Genomic DNA, 20,982 nt, shown 5'->3' with positions numbered 1-20,982 from the left:
CTACATAGACTGAAGGACGAAGACCCAGGAAAGCAACAGGTACCCCACCCTCTAGGAGTTCACAGGCAGGAGGATATACCCACAGAAACCTGGTCCATGCAGTGTGGTCCCCTTGCCACAGGACGATGGGAGGGAGGGCTTCCAGGAAGAGCTGGAGGAAGCGAAGGCCGTGGGGCTGGAGTGGGCAGGGCTGTGAGAGGGCAGCAGAGAGCCACGGGGGCTGGAAAGCTAAAACTCAAGTGCTTGGGACAGGACTGGACGGCCCTACCCAGCAAGGTGGTTTCAGGTAGACAGAAGAGGAGGACGGGGAGGAGGAGGATGGTCCCTAGTTGTCCTCGGCAGAGCAAGCTAGTGGCCTTTCTGCAGGGCATCTCAACGTGTGGACACCCTCAGCCTTTACCTGATTTTGAAAATAGCATCAAGAGTGTTTAGTGGGAATTGCCAAAGTCTCTCCAATGCCTCCATGTGGCTTTGGGAACACAGATTCCTCTCAGGCTCCCGGGGTGGACTCATAACTCAGCTAAGCTCTGCACTGTCACAGAGATTGTACAGGGAGAGCTGGGCCTGGGATCTCTGTCACGTTCTGCCGCTTGCAAAAAGCTAGCAGGACAAAAGCTAAGATCATGGGGGCTCCTGGACCTTGAGCCAGAGAAACCTCCTGATGTCAGAACCGAATGACAGGCGGGTGGGTTTCTGATGACGTCACTGGAATCCCTAGCTCCACCCGTACCTGAGGCAGCCCCTAGTTCTGTGCTTTGTATCTCTTCAAACTGATATAACACTTACAGCCTATCTGTTTTACTTTCTTTTAACGCACTTTGAGAAATGGGTCGTCAGTCATTCACCACTTACCCTGATGGAATAGCACCCCAACACTTCATCAACATCCTTTGTTTTTCACTCAGACCTAAACCCAGAGAAGCTGCCGGGCCTGTCTGAGGCTCAGTTTCCCCCGGCTGTGCCAGCTTTGTCCATGCCACCCCTGACCAGAACTGCCGCTCACTTGGACACTCTCAGAGTCCCTTTAGGTTCTCCACTCCAACTCTTGCCACCAAATGGTCCTTGACGGCATCCAGGGCTCATCATGAGTCAGACTATGAAGCTCTGCTGCCCAAAGCCCTCCAGTGCCTCTCAGTGCCCAGGGAAGAGGAGACGAAGTTCATCATGGGCTTCAGGTCCCACAGAGTGTGGTAGATGGGGGGATTGATGAGATGTGTCAGTAAGCTGACCTTGGTCCCATTTGTTCATTCAAAACAAACATGCCTGAACATGTACTAGGCACTTTTTTAAGGTGCGAGGGATCAAAACAGGCAAAGCCCATCTTTGCGGAACTTAACCTGGGTGTAACAAGTGCCTGAAACATACACACACACACACACACACACACACACACACACACACACTGGACGCAGTGGGAGATGGCTGACCTGAGCTGTGGGATGTGGAGAGCATCAGGTCTAGCACTAGGAGACACTGGGACTCTTGGTTACTTAACCAAGGTAGATTGTTCCCAGAAAAGGTGAAAGCAATTTCACCTGGGGAGTGCAGCACACACTAGTATCCAGCAACAGGAAGATGGACCCGTGAGAGACCAGCATCAGGGTGCTGCTCACCCCTACATGCCCACCGCTCACATGCTTCTAGTTCACACGCTTCTAGTGCAAATGGCATCGCTCTTCCACGCTCCAAGCACACACCCAGGCCTGGTCAAGCCGACAGCCAAGTCTTGAATACAGTCAGTGCTTGAAGAGGAGCCCAGGACCCAAGTCGTGTAGAAACAGAGCCAGCTCTGAGCGTGTGGGAACAGGACACCTTTCCCTGGAATTGGTGAACTTCTGATAGGCCAAGCTTCAGTTGCTGAAGGTGATGAAAGTGGGGCCTGGCCATGGGCATCATGGAGACGTGGGGGAGGGGGGTGGTCAGGGATCTACTCCTGCCTCTGGATCTAGCCATGAAGCCTTCTGCTTCTGGAACATTCTATTCTACAAGCCAGTACTAAGCCAGGGTGAGGGGCTTTCCATGACTGGAGCAGAGGAGTCCTAGATGTTGCTGTCTATCCTTCACTACAAAAGACAAAGCTGTCGCCTACTGTCACGACAAGGTGAAGGCTTCTGGAAGACCAAGGGCCAGGGGTAACAAAGCCACATCTGAGGGGCAGTTAAAGACATCACAGCCTGGAGTCGGGGCACTCTCGCTTTGGAATCAGAGAGGCTGTCCTGGATAGGATTGACTTTCTGTCTCAAGGCCTCATTCCCTCCTTTGTGAAGTGGACACCATGGTATCACCACCTCAGAGAGGAAGCTGTGGGGTCCTGCGAGCCATGCGCCAGCCCATTACTGACCCAGAAACCCGAGGACCACAGTGCGACCAGAGAGGAGGGGAAAGGAGGGTGGGGGAGGGTCAGACTCAGGACCGGGGCTGAGGGCTGTGGAAACAGGCCTCAGCTCCCTGAGGGGAGACTTTCTGCCAGTGAGGAAGCTGAAAGCTGCACAGGCTGCCTAGACAGGCGGCGAGCTCCCATTGCAGCAGGCGGTGCCTCTCGGGGAATTGGATGGAGAGCTTCAGATGTTGATAAGAGGTGGGAATCCAGAGCCCTCTATAGGGAGGGGGTTGGCAGGCGGTTAGTTCTTCAGAGACTTTGGGTTCTGTCACCTGCTCCCCAAAGATGATACTTAATTGCCCCACCCCCACTCCCATGAGTCCCTGGGTTCCACCCCACTGAAATGCTCTCTCTTGAGACTCACCCTCCTCCATTTTAGTTGAGTCAAGCCCTGGGACCCACAGTGTCATAAGTACCCAAGTACCCGAGTAGCATGGAGGGCACTTGACGCTGCCTCCTGCCTGCTCACAACAGGTTCCCAGTCATCCTACATACTAAGCGAGGTCAGTGAGGGTCACCCCATTTGAGCCCTGTCTATCCCAAGGCTCACTTAGCCAAAGCCGTGAGTCAGACCACACCATGGAGACCCCACTCAAGAAGTGGACACAACACAGTAGGACCACAGAGGAGGCCTCCGAGGACCCGGCTGCCTCTGCTGCAAGTGCTTCAGGGTGGAGGCCCAGGGAGGCGCTGACATTACTGTGCATGTACCTGGTTGTTGGCAAGCAGAAGTCACACCCTCCCACACCTCTTTGGCCTTTACCTGATTTGGTGAGGCCCATCCTCCCAATGGAGGGCTAGCGTATGTACTCAGCCTGTGCTACTGAAATGTTCATCTCACCTGAGAATGCCTTCCCAGGAACCTCCAGACAAGCATTCCACCAACCGTGTGCCTGGGCCCTCTGGCTCAACTTGATTGACACTTCAAGTCATCCATCATAACTGCGTGTTGTCACTTACCATAACCAGTTGGGCCCCCAACTAATTAGGTCAGCTGCCTGGAGGCAGAGGATGCATGGGCAGGCCACATTCCTACCTTTTCAGGCTTGGGGATTCTATCTGGAGCTGAGGCAGCAGAGAAAGCCTGCTGGATGTAAGAATCAAATCTGAGCTTGAATTTTCTTTTGTTATGAAAGAAACATAGGAACTGTCAAGAGAACTCAGTGGGTAGAGGCATTTGTCACCAGACCACTGGAGCTTGATTCCCGGGACTCAGATGGTGGAAGAAGAGAACTGACTCTTACAAGTTGTTCTTTGACCTTCACGTGTGTGCTGTGGCACATGCACACCACATCATTGACACACACACACACACACACATGTATATATATATATATATATATATATATATATACATATCTATGAGAAGAAAGTTAACAGAAATCAAAGCCAGTGTGACCCTGTTTGAGAGTCTTCTCTCAAACAGATCATCCAAGAAGACCCTAGTCTCAGCTGTGGAATGACTGGCTCTGACACTTCCTGGCTGTGTGACTAAGAGATGCCCCTTGACCTCTCTGTGTGTAAGACGATAAACATGGAGAACGGAGGTTGAGCACTGGCATCATCAAATCACGATGGAATCAAGCCGGGTCTACCCAAGTTAAATACAAACAGGGAAGAGCGTTAAGAAACAGACAGTCGGGCTGGAGAGATGGCTCAGCGGTTAAGAGCACTGACTGTTCTTCCAGAGGTCCTGAGTTCAATTCCCAGCAGCCACATGGTGGCTCACAACCACCTTGAATGAGATCTGGTGCCCTCTACTGGCATGCTGAAGATTGTATACATAATAAATAAATAAAATTAAAAAAAAAAAAGAAACAGACAGTCCTTGAACACAAGGCTGGGGCGTGTGGAGGTGATGTTGTGGGCCCCAGGGAGCCATGGGAGACGGTAGACCGGGAGAAGACCAGGCATTTTGCAAATCCCTGGGCTTCTGATCCCAGGACCGGGCATTGCTGGGACTTGTGACTCCATCTAGCCCAGGCTCCATGAATGAGTGGGCTCTGCCCACACCTTCCCCAGGCTTCCCGAAGGAGGCCAAGCTGAGCAGTGAGAACCCTTTAAGAAAGGGAGCCAGCAACCAGCCTGTCTGACACCTTAACCACACACAAGAGAGGAAACTTATCTAGCTACCTTTGGGTGCAGGCTGAAGACCAGGAGAGGAAGGTGTCTTGATTTCTTTCTTGCTTCTGCCTGCTCTGCGTAGGAATGACCTCTGTGGCCTTGGTGGGGCCGGGGGAGATGTCACTCAACTGTCATTTTCAGGCCACCAAGAATGGCAAGGTGTCAGAGTCATTTGGGAGAAGCTCCTAGCACCATTGCAGCCATTGAATGAACTTGCAATGCTGGACGGGTCTGTCTGCCTGTCTGCCTGTCTGCCTGTCTGTCTGTCTGCCTGTCTGCCTGTCTGTCTGCTTGCCTGTCTGTCTGTCTGCCTGTCTGCCTGTCTGTCTGCCTGTCTGCCTGTCTGTCTGCCTGTCTGCCTGTCTGCCTGTCTGCCTGCCTGCCTGTCTGCCTGTCTGTCTGTCTGCCTGTCTGCCTGTCTGCCTGTCTGTCTGCCTGTCTGTCTGCTTGTCTGCCTGTCTGCCTGTCCGCCTGTCTGCCTGTCTCCCTGTCCGCCTGTCCGCCTGTCTGTCTGTCTGTCTGCCTGTCTTCCCACTCGTCTCCCACACATGACACCCCCAGCCCAGCTGCCTCCCTGGCCTGAGGCCTCCTGGGTCCATGTTCTGTTACGGGTGGGACCTGGTGGCTCTGTGGTCTATGTGTCTCATGAGAAAGCCATTGTTGTTGGTCTGGAAGTGGACTTAGGGGTGTGGGGGGAGAGACTAGCGGGGCCCTCGGACATCTGATGCCGAGGTTTCTGGGGTGCTAAGGATGTAGCTCAGTTGGTAGAGTGCTTGTGTTGCATATATCTCCAGCACCCTGTAAACCGAGTGTGGTGGAACACACCTGTAATCCTAACACTGGGAGGTCAAGGCAGTAAGGTCAGGAATTCAATTAGCTATACTCAATTAGAATAAATAAATAGAACGTTCCCTACTGATTGTTGCTGTCAGGTACTTCAGCCCTTCTCTGTCCCTCATATCAAACCTTGCCACAGAGCCATAGCTGACCTGCCAGCTGAAGGTCCAAGGTCTAGGAGGGAATTTCTTTCCCTTCTCCATCTACATGGACCCGCCCTCTGGGAAAAAACGCTTTCCTGTAGCCCTCCAGGCACAGACTCCACCTAAGGCAGACTCCCGGATTCGAGCCTCCACTCCTGGGGCCATCTGTTTCCCAGTGTAGTCCCTGGTCCCCTGGCCACACCCCCTCATCCCTTCCAGTCCTCCATTCATGGAGGGTCCCCAGCCCTGAAAGGATGTGTTACTGACTGGGGGGGGGGGGTTAAGTGGAGAGGGTCTGGCTTCCACACCCTGTCCTGTGTCCCATCTGCTGTCAATCATCTGCACATCCTGGTCACTCACTGACAATGAGTCCCTTGGTGTCACCCTCCTCTGAGACTCTTTCCTAGGCACTGCACGGGTCCTGAGCTCCATGATAGCCCCCAAAGGCTGATGCAGCAGCCCCTCATCCCTCACCCCAGCCCCGCCCTCCTGTGTCTAAACAGATGATGAGCCCCACAGTCCTTAGTCTCCCAGAGGTGAACACTGTCGCTTCTGAATGCCTCATTTCTAGATGACTTGAAGAGCCTGGCCGCCTCCCTGAGACCTGTCCTTCCATCACTACAAACCTGCCCCCCAGCCACATGGCTCTTTCTAGACTGACATCAAAGCTCACCCGTCTGTCCTCTGCAAGTCCCCAGCCATGGCTCCCCATTGCCCAGGGCTACGTGTAAACGTAGCTCTTAGAACAGCATCAGTACTTTCCATCTTCTGATCCAGACCCAGAGGTGGGCACCAGATAGAAGAGGGAGGCCAGCTACATTGCCCCTTCAGAGCAACAGCTGATGGTGGTGAGGCACTGCTCAGGGAGCAATCCCATTTTCATATGGATAATCAGGATGTCTCTGGGCTCAGAGTGACTGTGAGCAGTGCTCCTCCCTCACAGCCTGCTAGAGATAGCCTGCTGTGGGAAAACGGGGAGACCTTCTGACAGTCCGCTTGGTCTCCTGCCTGCCCTTCCCCGCCCTGGGACCACACTCCCCGCAAATGCAGGCCTGACTCCCACCTCTTCAGCCCCTACAAGGACCTCTTCCTGGCTAATGCTGGCACACGCATCTCTCTCCGTTCCCAGACCTTTGCCCATGCCCTCTGCCCCTCATCCGCTCTTCACAAGCCTGCCCCCCCACTTGGAGCCCCACCACTCCTGAATCTATAGGTATCATGTCACGTCAGTGAGCGATCATGACTCAAGTTGATTTTTTTTTTGGTTTTTCGAAACAGGGTTTCTCTGTGGCTTTGGAGGCTGTCCTGAAACTAGCTCTTGTAGACCAGGCTAGCCTCGAACTCACAGAAATCCACCTGCCTCTACCTCCCGAGTGCTGAGATTAAAGGCATGCGCCACCAACGCATGCCTCAAGTTGAATCGTAATCTGTGAAGTTACTCTCTGGGCTCTGGTTTCTCCCATTATTCTCTCAGTCCTGTTTGGGGGTGGGGGTGGTGTGCCGTATGTTATCTGTGCAACCCACCAGCGAGTTCCAGCCCTCACACAGCCCTGCAGCAGGAATGAAATGAGCAGTGAGCCTCTTTGTTGGGGCTTCAGTAAAGCAGGGTGCTCATTAGATCCCCCATCTTGGGTCATTCAATTATATATTCATTCAGCAAACACCTGCGCATTGCCTACTTTGTACCAAGCCCTGTGCAGAGAGGTAGGGACACACTTTTGGTCCTCAGATTGGTTGAGAAGGCCAGATATAGGAATCAGAGAAACGGGGTGGTGGTGGGGAACCACAAGGGTTGAATAGCCCAGATAAGGAAAGGTTTCTGGGAGCCAGTGACCCCTCCATAGACAGGGAGCAGGTGCTTGACGGTGGCAGGCCACCCATAGAGATGACCACAGAGGCGAGTAAATTCTGTTGAGAGGCTAGAGCACTGCATGCCCCATACTGTCTGGGCTGCAGTCAGATGTGCTCATGAGGAACATACAGGCTTACTGAAGGAAACAGGATTTTATAGAAACTGAGGCAGGCTCTGACTGACTCCGCCTACCTGTCTGAGAGGCAAAGAACAAATTGCTCACATTTCGGGTAAGAGGTGGTGTGCGGATGGGATGTGACTGCATGATAGAGTGTGTGGTTAACATGGTGCCATCCCCAGCACCAAAAGGCAAGAAAGAGGCCACGAGCAAGTGATTTGGAAAGGGTCGCCAGCAGGAAGCAGGGAGTGGAAGGCATCAAGGACCTGACTTGGGGCAAGAAGCAGGTGGGCCCATTCACAGGAGAGAGTGAGTGGAGGCATCTTGGGAGCTGAGGCTTTTGCCTACCTAACAGACCTCTGAAGAGAGGATCTGGCATTTCCACACATCCTGGCTGTTCCTCATGCAGCCTCTCAAGGCAGAAGAATCAGAATGTCTCCACACTCAACACCACAGCAGGGACAGGGGAGGCAGTGGAGAAATGCCTGGAAGCATGAAGAAAACTGATGTCAAGCATTATTTCTATACCCAGCTAAACTATCCAGGAAGATGGTCTGAATCCAGCTCCTTTATACTGTTTCTACATAATATTCTGAAACATACACACGCGCGCGCGCACACACACACACACGCACACACACACACACACACACACACACACACACACGGTCTCGTAGAGTCCAAAATCCAGGAGAACTATTTGTAAGCCAGGCTGTCATGCAAATTGGACTGGAGAATCTCATGTGCTGCACCCAGTAGTTTTTGCTTGCTTGTTTGCTTGTTTGTTTGTTTAAACAGGCTCTCACTATGTATCCCTGCCTGGCCTGGAACTCACTATGTAGACCAGGCTGGCCTTAAACTCACAGAGATCTGCCTGCCCCTGCCTCCCAAGTGTTGAGATTAAAGGAGTGCGCCACCACACACAGCATTGGGTCCAGTAGTGAGGGAGGCTCTTTCTCCCCATCAAATGCACCAATGCATGGCTTCCCTGACTGTGTGGCAGTTGGAAGGGTGATGGAAGGACATTGATGAAGGTACACGTGACACATTGAACTCCTGCTCACCCTACATGGAGGCATCCTAGGTTGTCCTGAGGAGGCTCTCAGGCTGTGAGCCTGTTCCCCATGGAATACAACAAGGATGGCCTGAGGACAAACTTTCCCAGAGCAATGTTCGCACGGGGAAAGGGTGGGTACATGCCCCACTCCCTTGTCACCAGGGAGCAGCTGTGTTGGGTTCCATGAGGGTCCCACTTGACTGAGTTCCAGGTGGCAGAGCCGCCAGCTGCCTTCCCTGGCCTATGTCCCTCCCATCTCCTCCCCTCCCCCTGCTGTTTCCTGAGATAACTCCCAGACACATTCCTTTCATCTTACTTGAAATTCAAGGTCTGCCTTTATAGAGACACAAACTAAGGCAATGGCAAGTCACTTGTGGGTTATAACTTTAACTGTGTGGTGTAGGGAAAAGTCTACCCTACTCTGTGCTGGGCTCTCTAAATGTCAGCCATACCTGTAGCTTCACTGACCAGGCTCTCTGGTCCCACAGAGCTGCCTGTTCCTCACAGAGGCTCCAAACATCCAAGCGAATGAGTATACACAAGGATAGGGAAGCCGCAGGCCTGGCTGGGAGAGGATCCTCTCAGGTCCTGGAGTGCCGCTGGGATTCCTGGGATACTAGCTCAGCGGCATGCGCGATGCCCCACCATTTCCCAACCACATAATGACAGCCCCTTTTTGCCTGGGTCAGCAAATTTGCCGGCCAGCCCACCCCTGCAAACCAGGCTATTATGACTGAAAGCAAAAGAGGGGGAGGGAGGGAGGAAGAAGGCCTCTCCTCAGGCCCAGGCCCTCAAATGGAAAGGCAGTTGGGGCTGGAAGCTGGGAATAGAGCTTCCAGAAAAGCTTGGGTGTGTGGGAAGCGGGTGGATAAGGTCCCAATACTGACGTCACCACCTCTGAGCTGTGCAGTAGAATTGACCAGTTTCTTTATGTCTCTGAGCTTTACATCCTTCTCAGTAAAATGGAACAGGGAGGGTGGTAATACCCACCCTCACACATTTGTTAGAATTAGCTGCATCAACACTCCCTGAAGCATCCACGGGCACAGGCATCCTAGGACTCCCATGGATCTGAACGCCCCGCTCCTTATCCAAGCATGCAGAATTAATCTGCCAGCTTCCCGGAGCCGCTCTCCTCTGCTGTCAAGTAAATTAGACGACAGTGCTGTGGATTCTCTGGGCTCAAATGCTGCCCTGGTTCAATTGCACCGACCTGAGATGTGTGAGCTGGCGTCTAGTGCTCAGTCCTGTTGTCTGCGGCAGGAATGCCATGAGATCTAGGGAACTGCTTCTTTGGGGCCCTTAGAAGCTCAGTGGTCTGGGGAAAATATGAGTCAGATGCAAGGCCATGATTCGTGTTTGTTTTTACCTCAGCTTCATTGTCAGAGCATGTCCCAACCCCAGACCAAAGTTCATGGAGAGGGAGTGGGCAGGAGCCCCGGCTGGTAGACTCCGCCCCTCATGAAGGTAGGGCTCCTCCCTGTTGCCACCCCTGTGGTAAGGGGTGCCTTTTTGCCCACATCAAACCAGGTGTGACCTCCTTCAGGTCTGTGAAGGTGAAGACCCAGCAGAATGCATTGATACTAAAAAGACATTGCTTTACCCAAAGACCCAGAGCAAGGCCAGGTTACAAGCAAAGAGGGACTGGTTGTTTGAACTTTCTTTTTTCCTTCTAGAGTGTCTAAGGAAAAAAAGGGCTCTGAGCAGGCCTCTTAGGCCTTGGAGGAGCACGGGGGAAGATTCTCACTGATCAGTGTCTCAGGGATGAAGCCCTGAGTCTGGGCTAGCCCCTCTAGCATCTAGACCTTCCTGGGGTAGCCTCTGGAGTCTAGAGGAGCTTAGGGGTGTGACCACAGGGACTAGGGGGGCTGTGGAAAAGAGAAACCTACTGAGGAGTCTGCCCTCCCACCTCCCTTTCCTCTGTCACACGCATGTATATCACATGTGTATGTATACATGTATATCACATGTGCATGCATGCTCATGGCTCTCTGGCCATCCCTGAGCAGGGGGCCAGCCTGGCCCAGTACCCGCCGTGTTCTCTTCTGAGGGCACCCCACATCCCCAGCCTTCAAGACCTAGCGGGGCCATTTGCTGTCCCCGGGTGCGGGTGAGGACACTGGTCTTACAGCCTTACCCGACAGCTGCTGCCTGGGCAGCACCAAGAGAGGCAGAGGGCTCTTCTGACACGGTCCAGGCCCCTCAGCCTCCTTGTGGGGACTTTAGGAAAAGAAGAGGAACTGAGGAGTCAGTCACTTGGGGACATGGCAGGGGGTGGAGGCCATAGACTGGGGATGAACCCCTGTCACCGGATGTGCACAGACTTCTCGCCTCTGTAAGCTTCTGCTTACTCCCTGTATGAGGGGTGACAGCCTGGCACTGTCAGCCTGCTCTAGATGGAGCAGGTGATGGAATGCGGGAGCAGCCTGCTCTAGATGGAGCAGGTAGGGATGTGGGAGACAGCATTCAGCATCCACAATAGCAGGGGCTGTACCCTTGCTGGCCATTGTGGACCAATGTGGCTCAGCCTGTACGGGTCCCTGGCTACCTGGCTCCTCAGAGAACACAGATCCTACCCCTATTAGATCAGGGCTTTTGACTGAGACCTGTGACTGAAATCAGGGTGAGGGAGGTCATTGGGGTCCTTGGGAAATGCATTAAGGTTTATCCTCACTGTCACACTCTGAGCTGTCACAGGTGACAGCTGGCTCCCCTGGGATGGCAGTGAAGGGTCTCTTGAGGCAGGAAGGTGGGGGAGGGAAGGGCTTGGCTTTGAGGGGGCAACACAGCTTTTCAGAACAACAGGAAAGAGAGGCAAGGGTGGGGAGCGAAACCCAGAACGCAGGTGGTGCTCGCTGGGGTGGGATCCTGCACCCTTCACCTGCAACATGGATGACCTTTGACACTGCTCTTCACCTTTGACCCTCCATGGAAAGCAGCAGTAAGGACAAATGACAATAAAGCCACTGGGGGCGGGGGTGTCCTCAGAGTCCCTCTCAGAGATACTACAAGAAAAGTGTCTAGATATGCACCACACACCTCACAGAGTCCTCAACTCCCTATCTGTCAGTCAGGCCTGGCTACCGTCGTCCCCAGAGACGGCCGCACACTGTAAGGGACCTCACCAGCCCAGCCACCTTGGGAGAAGGCAAAGATCTGCCCTGGACACTAGCAGCTTTGTATCTCCCTGCAGCTGCAGGCCTCTTGGGGTAGAGCCCTCTGGCCAGCCTGATAGCAAACATCGCTGCTTGTGCATGGCTTTCTGGTGGCAACAGACTCTGAGCTCAGGTCCAGTGCTCAGCTCAAATGCGTGGCTGTCTGGCTCCAGCGGCTGTGCGAAGGACAGGTGGTGTTGGTTTCTCCAATTCCTCTTTTTCAGTCTGAAAGTGAGGCCAGTTGCTGTGGGCTGGGAGATGGGGAGGAGCCAAGAGCTCAGGGAGGGGCTGTCTTTGAGAATTTCTGCCAAAACTCCTGACAGGATTCCCGAGTCACAGTAGCCCTCGGCCAAAGCCGTGGTCCCAGCACTGCTGTGGATAAGGACTGATTTCATTTCCAGCCCCAGGCACTCTGCTGCTGGGAAACACCTGTCCTTCCACGTTACCCTGGAGGGGCCACCCTCGCTCCCGCCCACCACGGGAGTGAGGCAGGTGTGTGTGACACCATAGTGACGGAGCCTCATGGGCTCGGGCGCAGGTCCCAGTCCAGTTGGTCCTCAGGCCAAACTTCCTGCCCTTTGTTCCTTGGCACAGGAGTCTTCTCCAGAGTGGCCCAGTCACGTCATCATCAGTGTCATTGTCCGTGTGCCCCTCCCATGCTGTCCCTCCAGTCAGCCCTGAGTCCACCTCAGTACTGCTTCTGAGGGAGTGGGCTCTCGTGGTGCCCTCCCATGAGCATCTTCTCCTGTTGATCCCGGTGACAGTCCACCCCATGCTCACCCCCAGTCTCTTCTTTCCCTGGACTGGACCCTAGTGGGACGCCATAAGCCGGTGGTCTGACACCTAACTCTCGACTCTGGTTTTAGGAAAACTAGGTGGAGTATTTCAAAATTCCAGGTGAAGGCAAGCTGCTAAGAAAAAATTGAAACGGGGCCTGGTGACGCAGGCCTGGGATTCCGGCTACTCAAGAGGCTGAAGCAGGAGATCTACAAACTGCAGACCAGCCTGAGCCAGCCAGTGAAACTTTTGTCTCAAAAATAAAACTAGACAAACCAAAACAAAAATAAGTAAATGAACCGGTGAAGTTCAAGGCTTTAAGATCCCATTTTATGATTACCTTTTATCTGTGTTCTTATGATTCTCTTTATTTTTATTACTGAACTTCTCCAGTCATTTTTAGCACATTGTAGGAGGATGGCTCAGTGGGTAGTGTTTCCTTCGAGAGAACAAGGGCCTAGATTCAATTCCTAGAACCCATGCTAAGAAAATAAAAAGCTGGGTACGTGGCACTCATTTGCAATCCTGGTGCTGGGGAGGTGCCAGCAGGAGAACCCGGGGGCCCACCCGCTAGCCAGTCTGGATTACTTGATGAGCTCCAGGCCCAGAGAGACAGCAACTGGGGTAACCTCTGTCCTCTTCATGAGTATGAGTGCCGCACATATATACATGGACACAAACTTATACTCAGTCCTACATACATACAAATGCACACAATGGAAAAAAGAAAGGGAAGGAAGGGGGAGGGAGAGGAAGGAGAAGGAACGAACGAACGAAGGGGGCTGGGGGCTGGGAACTCAACTCCGACAATGAGCCACTATTCCTAATTTTCTCACTGACTCCTCTTCCTATCTGGGGTAAGTACAATCGGCCTCAGAGTCCAGTAGGACAGCTCAGGAGAGTGAAGCCCACGCAATCTCACAGCGACTTAAAACCAAAGCCAGGCTTCAGGCACGACTGATTCTAGCCTATTCATTTTCCCCATGCCCAATGGAAATGATAAATCTCCCAGGAGGAAAAGGTGGCTGAGGACCCTGCCTGCCTGGCCCTCCCCGGCGATCGCTGCATTGCAATCATTGCTGGGGTTAGGACGTGCCCCTGGGTTCCTCCAAAAGTCTCTTGGGCTTCCCTCCAGGTCCTGGGCCGACTCAGTTTCTAGAGAGGGAGAGCCCCTCAGGGTGAGCATGTGACAGGAGCTCGGGGGGCACTCGTAGGTGTGGAAAAACCAGCGAGGTGGGGTGAGAAGTTAGAAAGTGGAGGGGGTGGTGTTGGCAGGGTGGAAACAGCCTCGGCTGGGAACGGGACAGCGGGTCCCACTGACTCACTCGGGTGCTTGGATGAGTCTGCCCACTGGGGGGTGGGGAGTGGGGTTCAGTTTCCATTTCTAGAAAAAGGAGGTCTTCCCACTGCACAGCTCCAAACTGCTCAGAAGGACCCCTAGGCAGGCGCCACCTCCACCAACGACCCCGGCAGCCCAGGCCAGGCCAGGCCAGCTGACGCATTTATGGCACTAGCGGGAGGGAAGAGTTCTCTTTACACGGCTGTGCTGCTTCCCTGCCTGGCTTACTCATAATGGAGCCCTGTTGCGTCATGGAGACTCTGCCAAGGAAACCAGTGTTGTCATGCCCTCAACCAGCAAGGTTCCTCCAACCACAGTGTCATCCCCATTTTACAGGAATACAAACTGAGGCCCAGGGAAAGGAAGTGGAAGGCCCCAGTGTCTAGCAGTTTCAGGACCCAAAAGTGTCTCCAGAGCGCTTCTGCTATCACCCTCAGCTGGAACTCAAATTCTGTCCAACCTTGGAAGTACTTATTACTGTGCTTGCATATGGGGCAGAGGACTGAGCCTACAGTTCAGATGGGACACATTTAGGGACTTCTTCCTGATAGGGTACCCAGTGTAGCTGAGGGGCAGAAAGGTCCATGTCCTTAAAACATCCCCTGCTCCCCAATGTTAGACCTGAGTCAGTGCTGGCACTGGGCCTAGACCCTGTCCCAGAGTCTGGTGAGAGCCCGTGTGGTCTCCTGTCTGAAGTCTGGGACAGTTTAAAGGACAGCTGAGGCCGTGACAACAGTTGAGGCCTCCGTAAGAGGGCATGAGGTAGAAGTTGTAGTCCCATTCTAAAAGGCTGTGAGATCTTAGGCATGCTGCCTTCACGGTCTGGCCTCCATGATGAGGTCTATGAATTGCGACGGAAAACAGGAAAAGCCACGCTCCCCGTGCCTCCCACCTGGCCGGGTTCTTAGAAGATGAGCAAGAGGGATGCATTGTCCACGTCTTTTGAGCCCTTCCGAGTCTTGGCACAGGAAAGGCCTGTCAGAGGCAAAGGCCCTGAGGCAGGAATCTCGGAGTCTCCCTGGCCATACACCCCACGGGCGTGGCAAGGGCCGAGGCTGCAGGCTCCAGCAGAGAGCAGGGGCCGTCCCAGCGCGGCCATGCCACAGCTTTCCCAAGCCAGGCCTTTCTTGGTGGGCAGGCCGCAGCAGCCGTATCATGTGTTTCCCATTTGTACATAAACCCCAACTCCCATAAAACCCCCTGAAGTGCCACCCAGCCACACATGTGGACGCCTCTGCCTGGCAGCGTGGTGACGGACATGGCAGGGTGTCAGCCGCAGCCTGGGGCAGTGACAGCAATGGTGAGGGGTCCTCCACTCTCTGCTGGGGCTGAGCTCCGGCTCCTGGGGAAGAGCAGCCAGGCCACCACTGCCCTTCATTATGAAAGGGTCTCCTAGGCCACTGCAAACCACAACCTGCTGCCCACTCCATGGTCCCCAGCTCCGTCCCCTGGGGTGTGCGATGAAGCCAGGCTCGCAAACAGAAGCCCTACCTTTTCTCTCTTTTTATTCTTTTCCTTTCAGCCTTCAAAGAAGTTGGGGGGGGTAGCCACAAGATCTTCTAAGGGGCGGTGACATCATGGCCCAGGTGACAGTGGCCTAGCCAATGGGCCCCTGCCGCGAGCTGGCTTCTTGCATCCTGTGATGTGAGCTTGGGTTGACACTGGGAAGGCCTGGTCCCTCAACCACAGAACCACAAGGCCAGGCCCTCGCTGCCTCCAGGGCCCTGAGAGGAGCTGGTTGGCTCCTGGCGTCCCCACCCCCTGGCCGTCCTGGCCCCCACCACAGCCTGGGCTCTGTGGAGGGTGAGCCTCATTCATTCATTCATTCATTCCCGCTGCTGAGGCTTGTCTCTCTGCTGCAGCCCCAGGCTCCTCCGCCCTGGCTGTCCAGAGCCCCTTCCCACCATTTAATGATACTCTGCACATAGTGCTGTTGAAAATTTGTGGCTAGACATTCCTGTGGGACCGGGAAGCCAAATTCTTGGGTACAAACCGAAACTTTCTTTCCTTGGAGATTTTCTTCCCTCTCGCCCACAGATACTCTCGCGTTCTTTCCTTTTTTTTTTCTTCTTTTTTTTTCTTTTTCGTAGCAGCAGGGGGAGAAAAAAGAAACCAAACCAAAAAACAAACGAAAAGCAACACCTCCCCCCTTTTATTTTCAAAAGCAGCTTGAAAAAAATATATAACAAAACAGCAGCCAACCAAGTGAGTCCGAACCCAACCCCCTGAGGCCGAGTCCTTGCCTCTGTCAGCTTGGGGTATGGCCTCCAACAGTATCTTCGACTCCTTCCCCAACTACACACCGACCTTCATCCGAGGTGAGTAGCCATGGTGGGGCTCTGCTTGGCTCTCCCGGGTGGGGCGTTGTCAGGGCCTCAGACCATAACCCTCCAGCCACCCCAATGGCTGGCCTCTGAGAAGCTAGGTGGGGAGAGGGATCAGTGGCCTCGGTGGTCTCCTGGCATGAGCGTTGCTATGTGACTTTGATTCTCTGCTGGTGGAGCGTGTGGCAGAGGCAGTGGCTCCCTGTAGACCTCAAAAGCTAAACCTCAGAGGGTCCCGGGATGGAAAGAACAAGGCACCAGGGCCTGTCTGCCTAGATGAGGGCTCAGACGGACTGAGGTCAGATGTGTCTGGGGGCCATGGGAGGCAAACAGGGCCAGGGCTGTACCTGGACCCACGGATCTTAGGGACCATCCTCTGCACTCTCTGTGCGCTCAGAACAGTGGGGACAGAGGGAGGGAACAGAAGCCGCAGGCCTCTACGAGAGTCTGCTGGACACTGACAGATACTCTGTCCCTGCAAAGTCTAAGGGCTTGCTCCCAGAAGAAGGTGTTTTGGGGGTAGTTTCTGTCTCTATTCATGGCCCAGGAGGACCAAGAGTTCTGGGGTGTGTCCCTTAGCAAGGATAGGGACCAGGATATCTGATGAGGAGCCTCTGACTTAGGCTAAACCTCAGGAAGACATGCCCTGCCTCTGGCCATTGAGGTACCCTGACTTTACATCCCCCGGCCACTTTCCTGACCCTTTGCAGGAGCCCATGGGGCTGTGGCGCCTGAGATCAGGAGATTGTGGTCCCCAAACTTCAGCCCCGGGCTGTGCCAACCTTGATGAGTGACCCGATATGGGTCACTTAACCTCTCTGCTCCAGATGGCGTCCCCTCTAGCTGTGGTGTTCTGTTATCTGAGCTGTTCATGGGGCGATACCTCTGGGTTGCTCAGGGGAAAGCTTCTCTACAGAAGACGGGGCAGAATGTTCTAGAATTCTAGGGTTGGGAGACATTGCCTGTTTTGAGTCGAGGTGACCAAACGAGACACAGAGGTCTGCATGCCCAGCTCTGGCTAACTGTAACCACAGCCGGTGCTCAGCATTTGGTTCTAGAGGACCTGGAGACCTGTGGGTCTGTGTGGCAAGAATTTGCCTAAGAGTAAGGCACATCTCTTTCCCGGTGATCTGAGGAGCCGGAGGCAGGTTGTGTGCTCAGATAGTGACTGAGCCACGGGAGAAGGGATGCTTACTCCAAACCTGACTGTGTCTGGTGACAAATGGTGGCCCCAGGTCCTGTCCCTTGCAGCCTCTGCTGTTGTTGCACTTGGCACTCTTTGTAGTCTTCAGTGTTAATTAAAGGCAGTTACTGAGCAAAGAAATGGGACTTTATAAAAACCAGTTGCTGGATCTTTGTAATCTGTGTTTCTCCCTCCCTGAGCAAGATGGAGAGAAGTTGAGCTTAAAACAAAGAAACCTTGGAAGACAGGGCTAGTGCTGGCTGCCTGAGATGGACTCTTGACACAAAGCCTTAGATGTGGCAGTTTGAGATAGGAGGACAGAGAGGGGACCGCAGCAGCTGTGACCCAAAACATGGGAAAAGGAGAGAGGTCACTGAGCTGAATGGCTGGTCTCTGGTCAGCAGGGTGGAAGGTGTCAGAGTCACCGTCGCCACGCAGCCTGGAGACCCCAAGAAGACATCCTGTCTCGTCTCTCTCCTTTAAACCTGTCCACTCGGGTTCAGCTCCCTAATTCAGAGCCCTCATAGCTCCAGCCTCAGGGTCCCCTTGAATCCACACACCATCCTGGACCCTCAGGAAGCCTGCGACTTCTCAAATCATACTATTAAAGACAGAACAAAATCAAAAGGATTTTTGAAGGGTACCAGACTCAGGGAAACAGTTTGCAATCTATAACGGCCCTTGTGGACTGTGACCGTGGGCCTCTCTGGAGACACCGGAATGACAGTGGTCCTCCCTGTGGATCCAAAACCCAGTGTAGCTCTGGGGTGATGAACGCTGATGAGAGATAGTGAAGGGTCATCTGCCACAACCTTCTTGAGATCGAAAACAATCTGTGGTTTCCGTTGGTGACACCATCGTGGTGGAAAAAGATGCTAAATATTGTTTCATAGTTGCTAACAAGGGAAAATTCATTATTTCCAGTAGGGTTCATGGACCCCTGGGATTTCTGCTCAGGTCAAGAACTTAGCGCCGATGCGTTCTCACATTCTGACTCTGGGATCCACCTGTGGGGGTTTCTCAGAAAGGAGCCCGTCTTCATTCTCCCACAGGGTCTGCTTCCCCAGCTTTCCCCAAATTCCGGCCTTCCTCATTGCCTCAGCGAGACTCTCAGTCACTCTCCTACAGAACTGGAAAATGCCATGTTCCAGTTCCACGGTCTCAGACTGTGCAGTCAGTGTGTGTCGGGTCTGGGTCTGGAAACTCACACAAGCTGACTTGGGCGGTGCTGGCAGAAGGCCCAGTCCTCTGCCTGCCCCTAATGTCCATGTGCTGTGTGACTCCAAGCAACCGCTTGACCTCTCTGAATCCTATTCTTTCATTGGTAAAGGGGACATGTGAGTTAGAGTTGACGCTCCTCGGGCTGCGTCCGACCCAGGGTGGGTCCTCTGCACTGTCAGGAAGCTCCGTCGACTCAGAGTCCCCGTAGACCAGACGAGAATGGCTTCATCTACGTTTTCACAGGGTTCTGTGTCTCCATGCCTCTGGGCATCAGCACACAGCAGACATCTGGGGCCTCTGGAAGAACAGGGGACAGACAATTGGGCCTCCTACAGTCAGGGCTTACATAGAACCTTCCAGAAGGTGCCCAGCCTGCCCTTCACGCCTTCTCAGTCCTGCCCTTGACACAGGTACTTCATGGGCCCAGTATTTCCCCGGCTTTTCCCAGGAAGGAAGTGGAAAGTGGGCAGGGAGAGGACCCCAACCTGCAGCAAAGGCCAAGGAGAGGATGGAGGGTTCGGGAGGGCATCTTTAGCTCTGTTGGGGGCTGACAACATCACCCTAAGGCTACTCAAGGCCTTCCTTGGCACCCAAGCACCTCAACCAGCAGGCCTCCCACCCCCATGGAGAAGCCTTTGGGGGGCATCTAAGGAAGTGGGCTGTACTATCTGCATGCAGATTTAGAGGTAGCCGGTACAGAAATAGCTTTGACTTTCTAATTCAGCCATTCCACAGAAGCTTGCCAGGTCCAGGCGCTGGCGGTGGATTCTAAGTCATACCGGGGCGCTGCCTGTTCCTAGCTAACACAGGCAGGTCTCTTCACCACCCTGTGCCTCAACTTCCCCTTCTGTGGGAGATCGTAGCAGCACCAATCTTGTGGGGGCTATGAACAAAAGCAAATGAACAGAGGGCTCGGATCAGAGCAACTGCTCTACCGACGATGTCACAGGCTGGCCTCCTGCCAGGAGCTGGTTCCCGAGGGTAGCGAGAGGTCTCCATCCTGGGAGCATAGGTAGAGCATGTTGGCAGAGTAAGAGATGGACAGCAACGACATAGGCAGGCATGTGACGCGTGGCTAAGACGGGGAACATGGGAGTGACAGTACCAAGTCTTAAAGGGTAAGCAGGCGACAAAGAGAAAGATAACAGAGTGAGGTCCGGAGATCTCAAGACCCCAAGGGCAGAAAGATGCTCTGTGTGGTCCTGGGGATGGTCATGCACTCAGGGTCCCCTGCACAGGACAGGCGTCTGATTGTTTGGCCTCTGTCCTCTTAGCAGAGGCTGGGGTGAGCGCATGGGCAGTTCAGACCCTACCCCTTAGACATCTGGGAGAAAAGGGCACTGGACTCTCAGGCATAGGGCATACCTGTTGATGGCAGGGGGCTGACAACATGGCTTCAGGCATATCTACTCAAATTACCCGACTTGGATGTCACTGGATAGAGAGGAAACAGGAGAGAGGACTATGTCCTTTCCTGAGTTTCAGGTTGTAGCTAACAACAGGGAGGCCCCCCAGTCACAGGCTGCTCTGGTGGTTGGTCACCCGGAGTATATGACCCCATGGCCTCCTCCTCCACTGACCCTGCGGGAGATGGTGACCATCTGTCTTTCCCCACCCATTATGGCGCCTTCCAAGCCTCTTTGATGGCGGCTCCTGAGGCCGCACTGCAAACACCATCTCCTCAAACCACCCTTTCTGTCTCACCCCCAGCCTGGAAAGGAGTTCCTAGGAGCCCCCCACTGCCCACAGGGTCTGGGTGGGTATGAGCCAGCCCCACACAGTGGGACTGTGTGTCCAGGCCTCATCCGCACCCATTACAGCTAACCGGCAGCCCCTGGTGGCCCTGCAGGTCAGATAGTGGGCCCATTGACGGCAATGCCTTGAGGTGGCCACATCAAAGCTGAGGCTTGCTTGGTTACCTGAAGGGGAGGGGCCTGAAAACATGGCCTTCCAGAAGACTCTGTGAGACAAGAGAGTAATGACTGAGAAGAAAGCGTCTGGCAGACCTGGCCTTCTGAGAGGTGGGGGACAGCCCTGAACTTGGGGTTCAGTGCAGCCTCCAGAGAGCTGTGTCTTAATCCCGCCTCCTAAGGACCTGCCATGTGCAGGCTCTCTTTTTTAACTTTTAAAAAATGTAAAAGTGTCTTAAGTTAATTAATTTTTTAAATTGATGAATACACATATTATGTGGGAGCGTTCTCCTCCTCCTCATCCCCGTCCCCCCTCTTTGCTTGTCCCTCCCCTTCCATTTAATCCTTTGTCCCCTTGACAGCTTTACTTCTGCTTTCTTGTCATACATCCATACATGATTTTAGGTATCCATAATGAGAGAAATCATAAATGAGAGAAAACATACCTTTCTGAAGCTGGCTTGATTTGCTCAATGTGATTATCTGTGGCTGCTCCATTTTCCTGAATGTGACATGACTTCACTATTTATGAAAGAAAAATCCCACTATAGACAGATAGATA

The 20,982-nt window shown here is 53.7% G+C and overlaps 1 protein-coding gene across 1 annotated transcript in view; it reads left to right on the top strand.

Moving 5' to 3' along the window:
• The first annotated feature begins 15,631 nt into the window (after positions 1 to 15,631).
• Positions 15,632 to 20,982, top strand: part of Runx3 (RUNX family transcription factor 3) — a 61,763-nt gene continuing 56,412 nt past the window's right edge. Inside the window, exon 1 of the mRNA XM_021232705.2 lies at positions 15,632 to 16,100. Coding sequence (XP_021088364.2) covers positions 16,043 to 16,100 — 58 coding nt within the window. The 5' untranslated portion in view covers positions 15,632 to 16,042. The remainder of the gene's footprint in view (positions 16,101 to 20,982) is intronic.

The sequence above is a fragment of the Mesocricetus auratus genome, unplaced genomic scaffold (assembly GCF_017639785.1).
Source record: "Mesocricetus auratus isolate SY011 unplaced genomic scaffold, BCM_Maur_2.0 Super-Scaffold_100014, whole genome shotgun sequence".
Lineage (NCBI taxonomy): Eukaryota > Metazoa > Chordata > Mammalia > Rodentia > Cricetidae > Mesocricetus > Mesocricetus auratus.
Note: the sequence above shows the minus strand (reverse complement) of the source record. Positions and strands in the feature narration are given on the sequence as shown.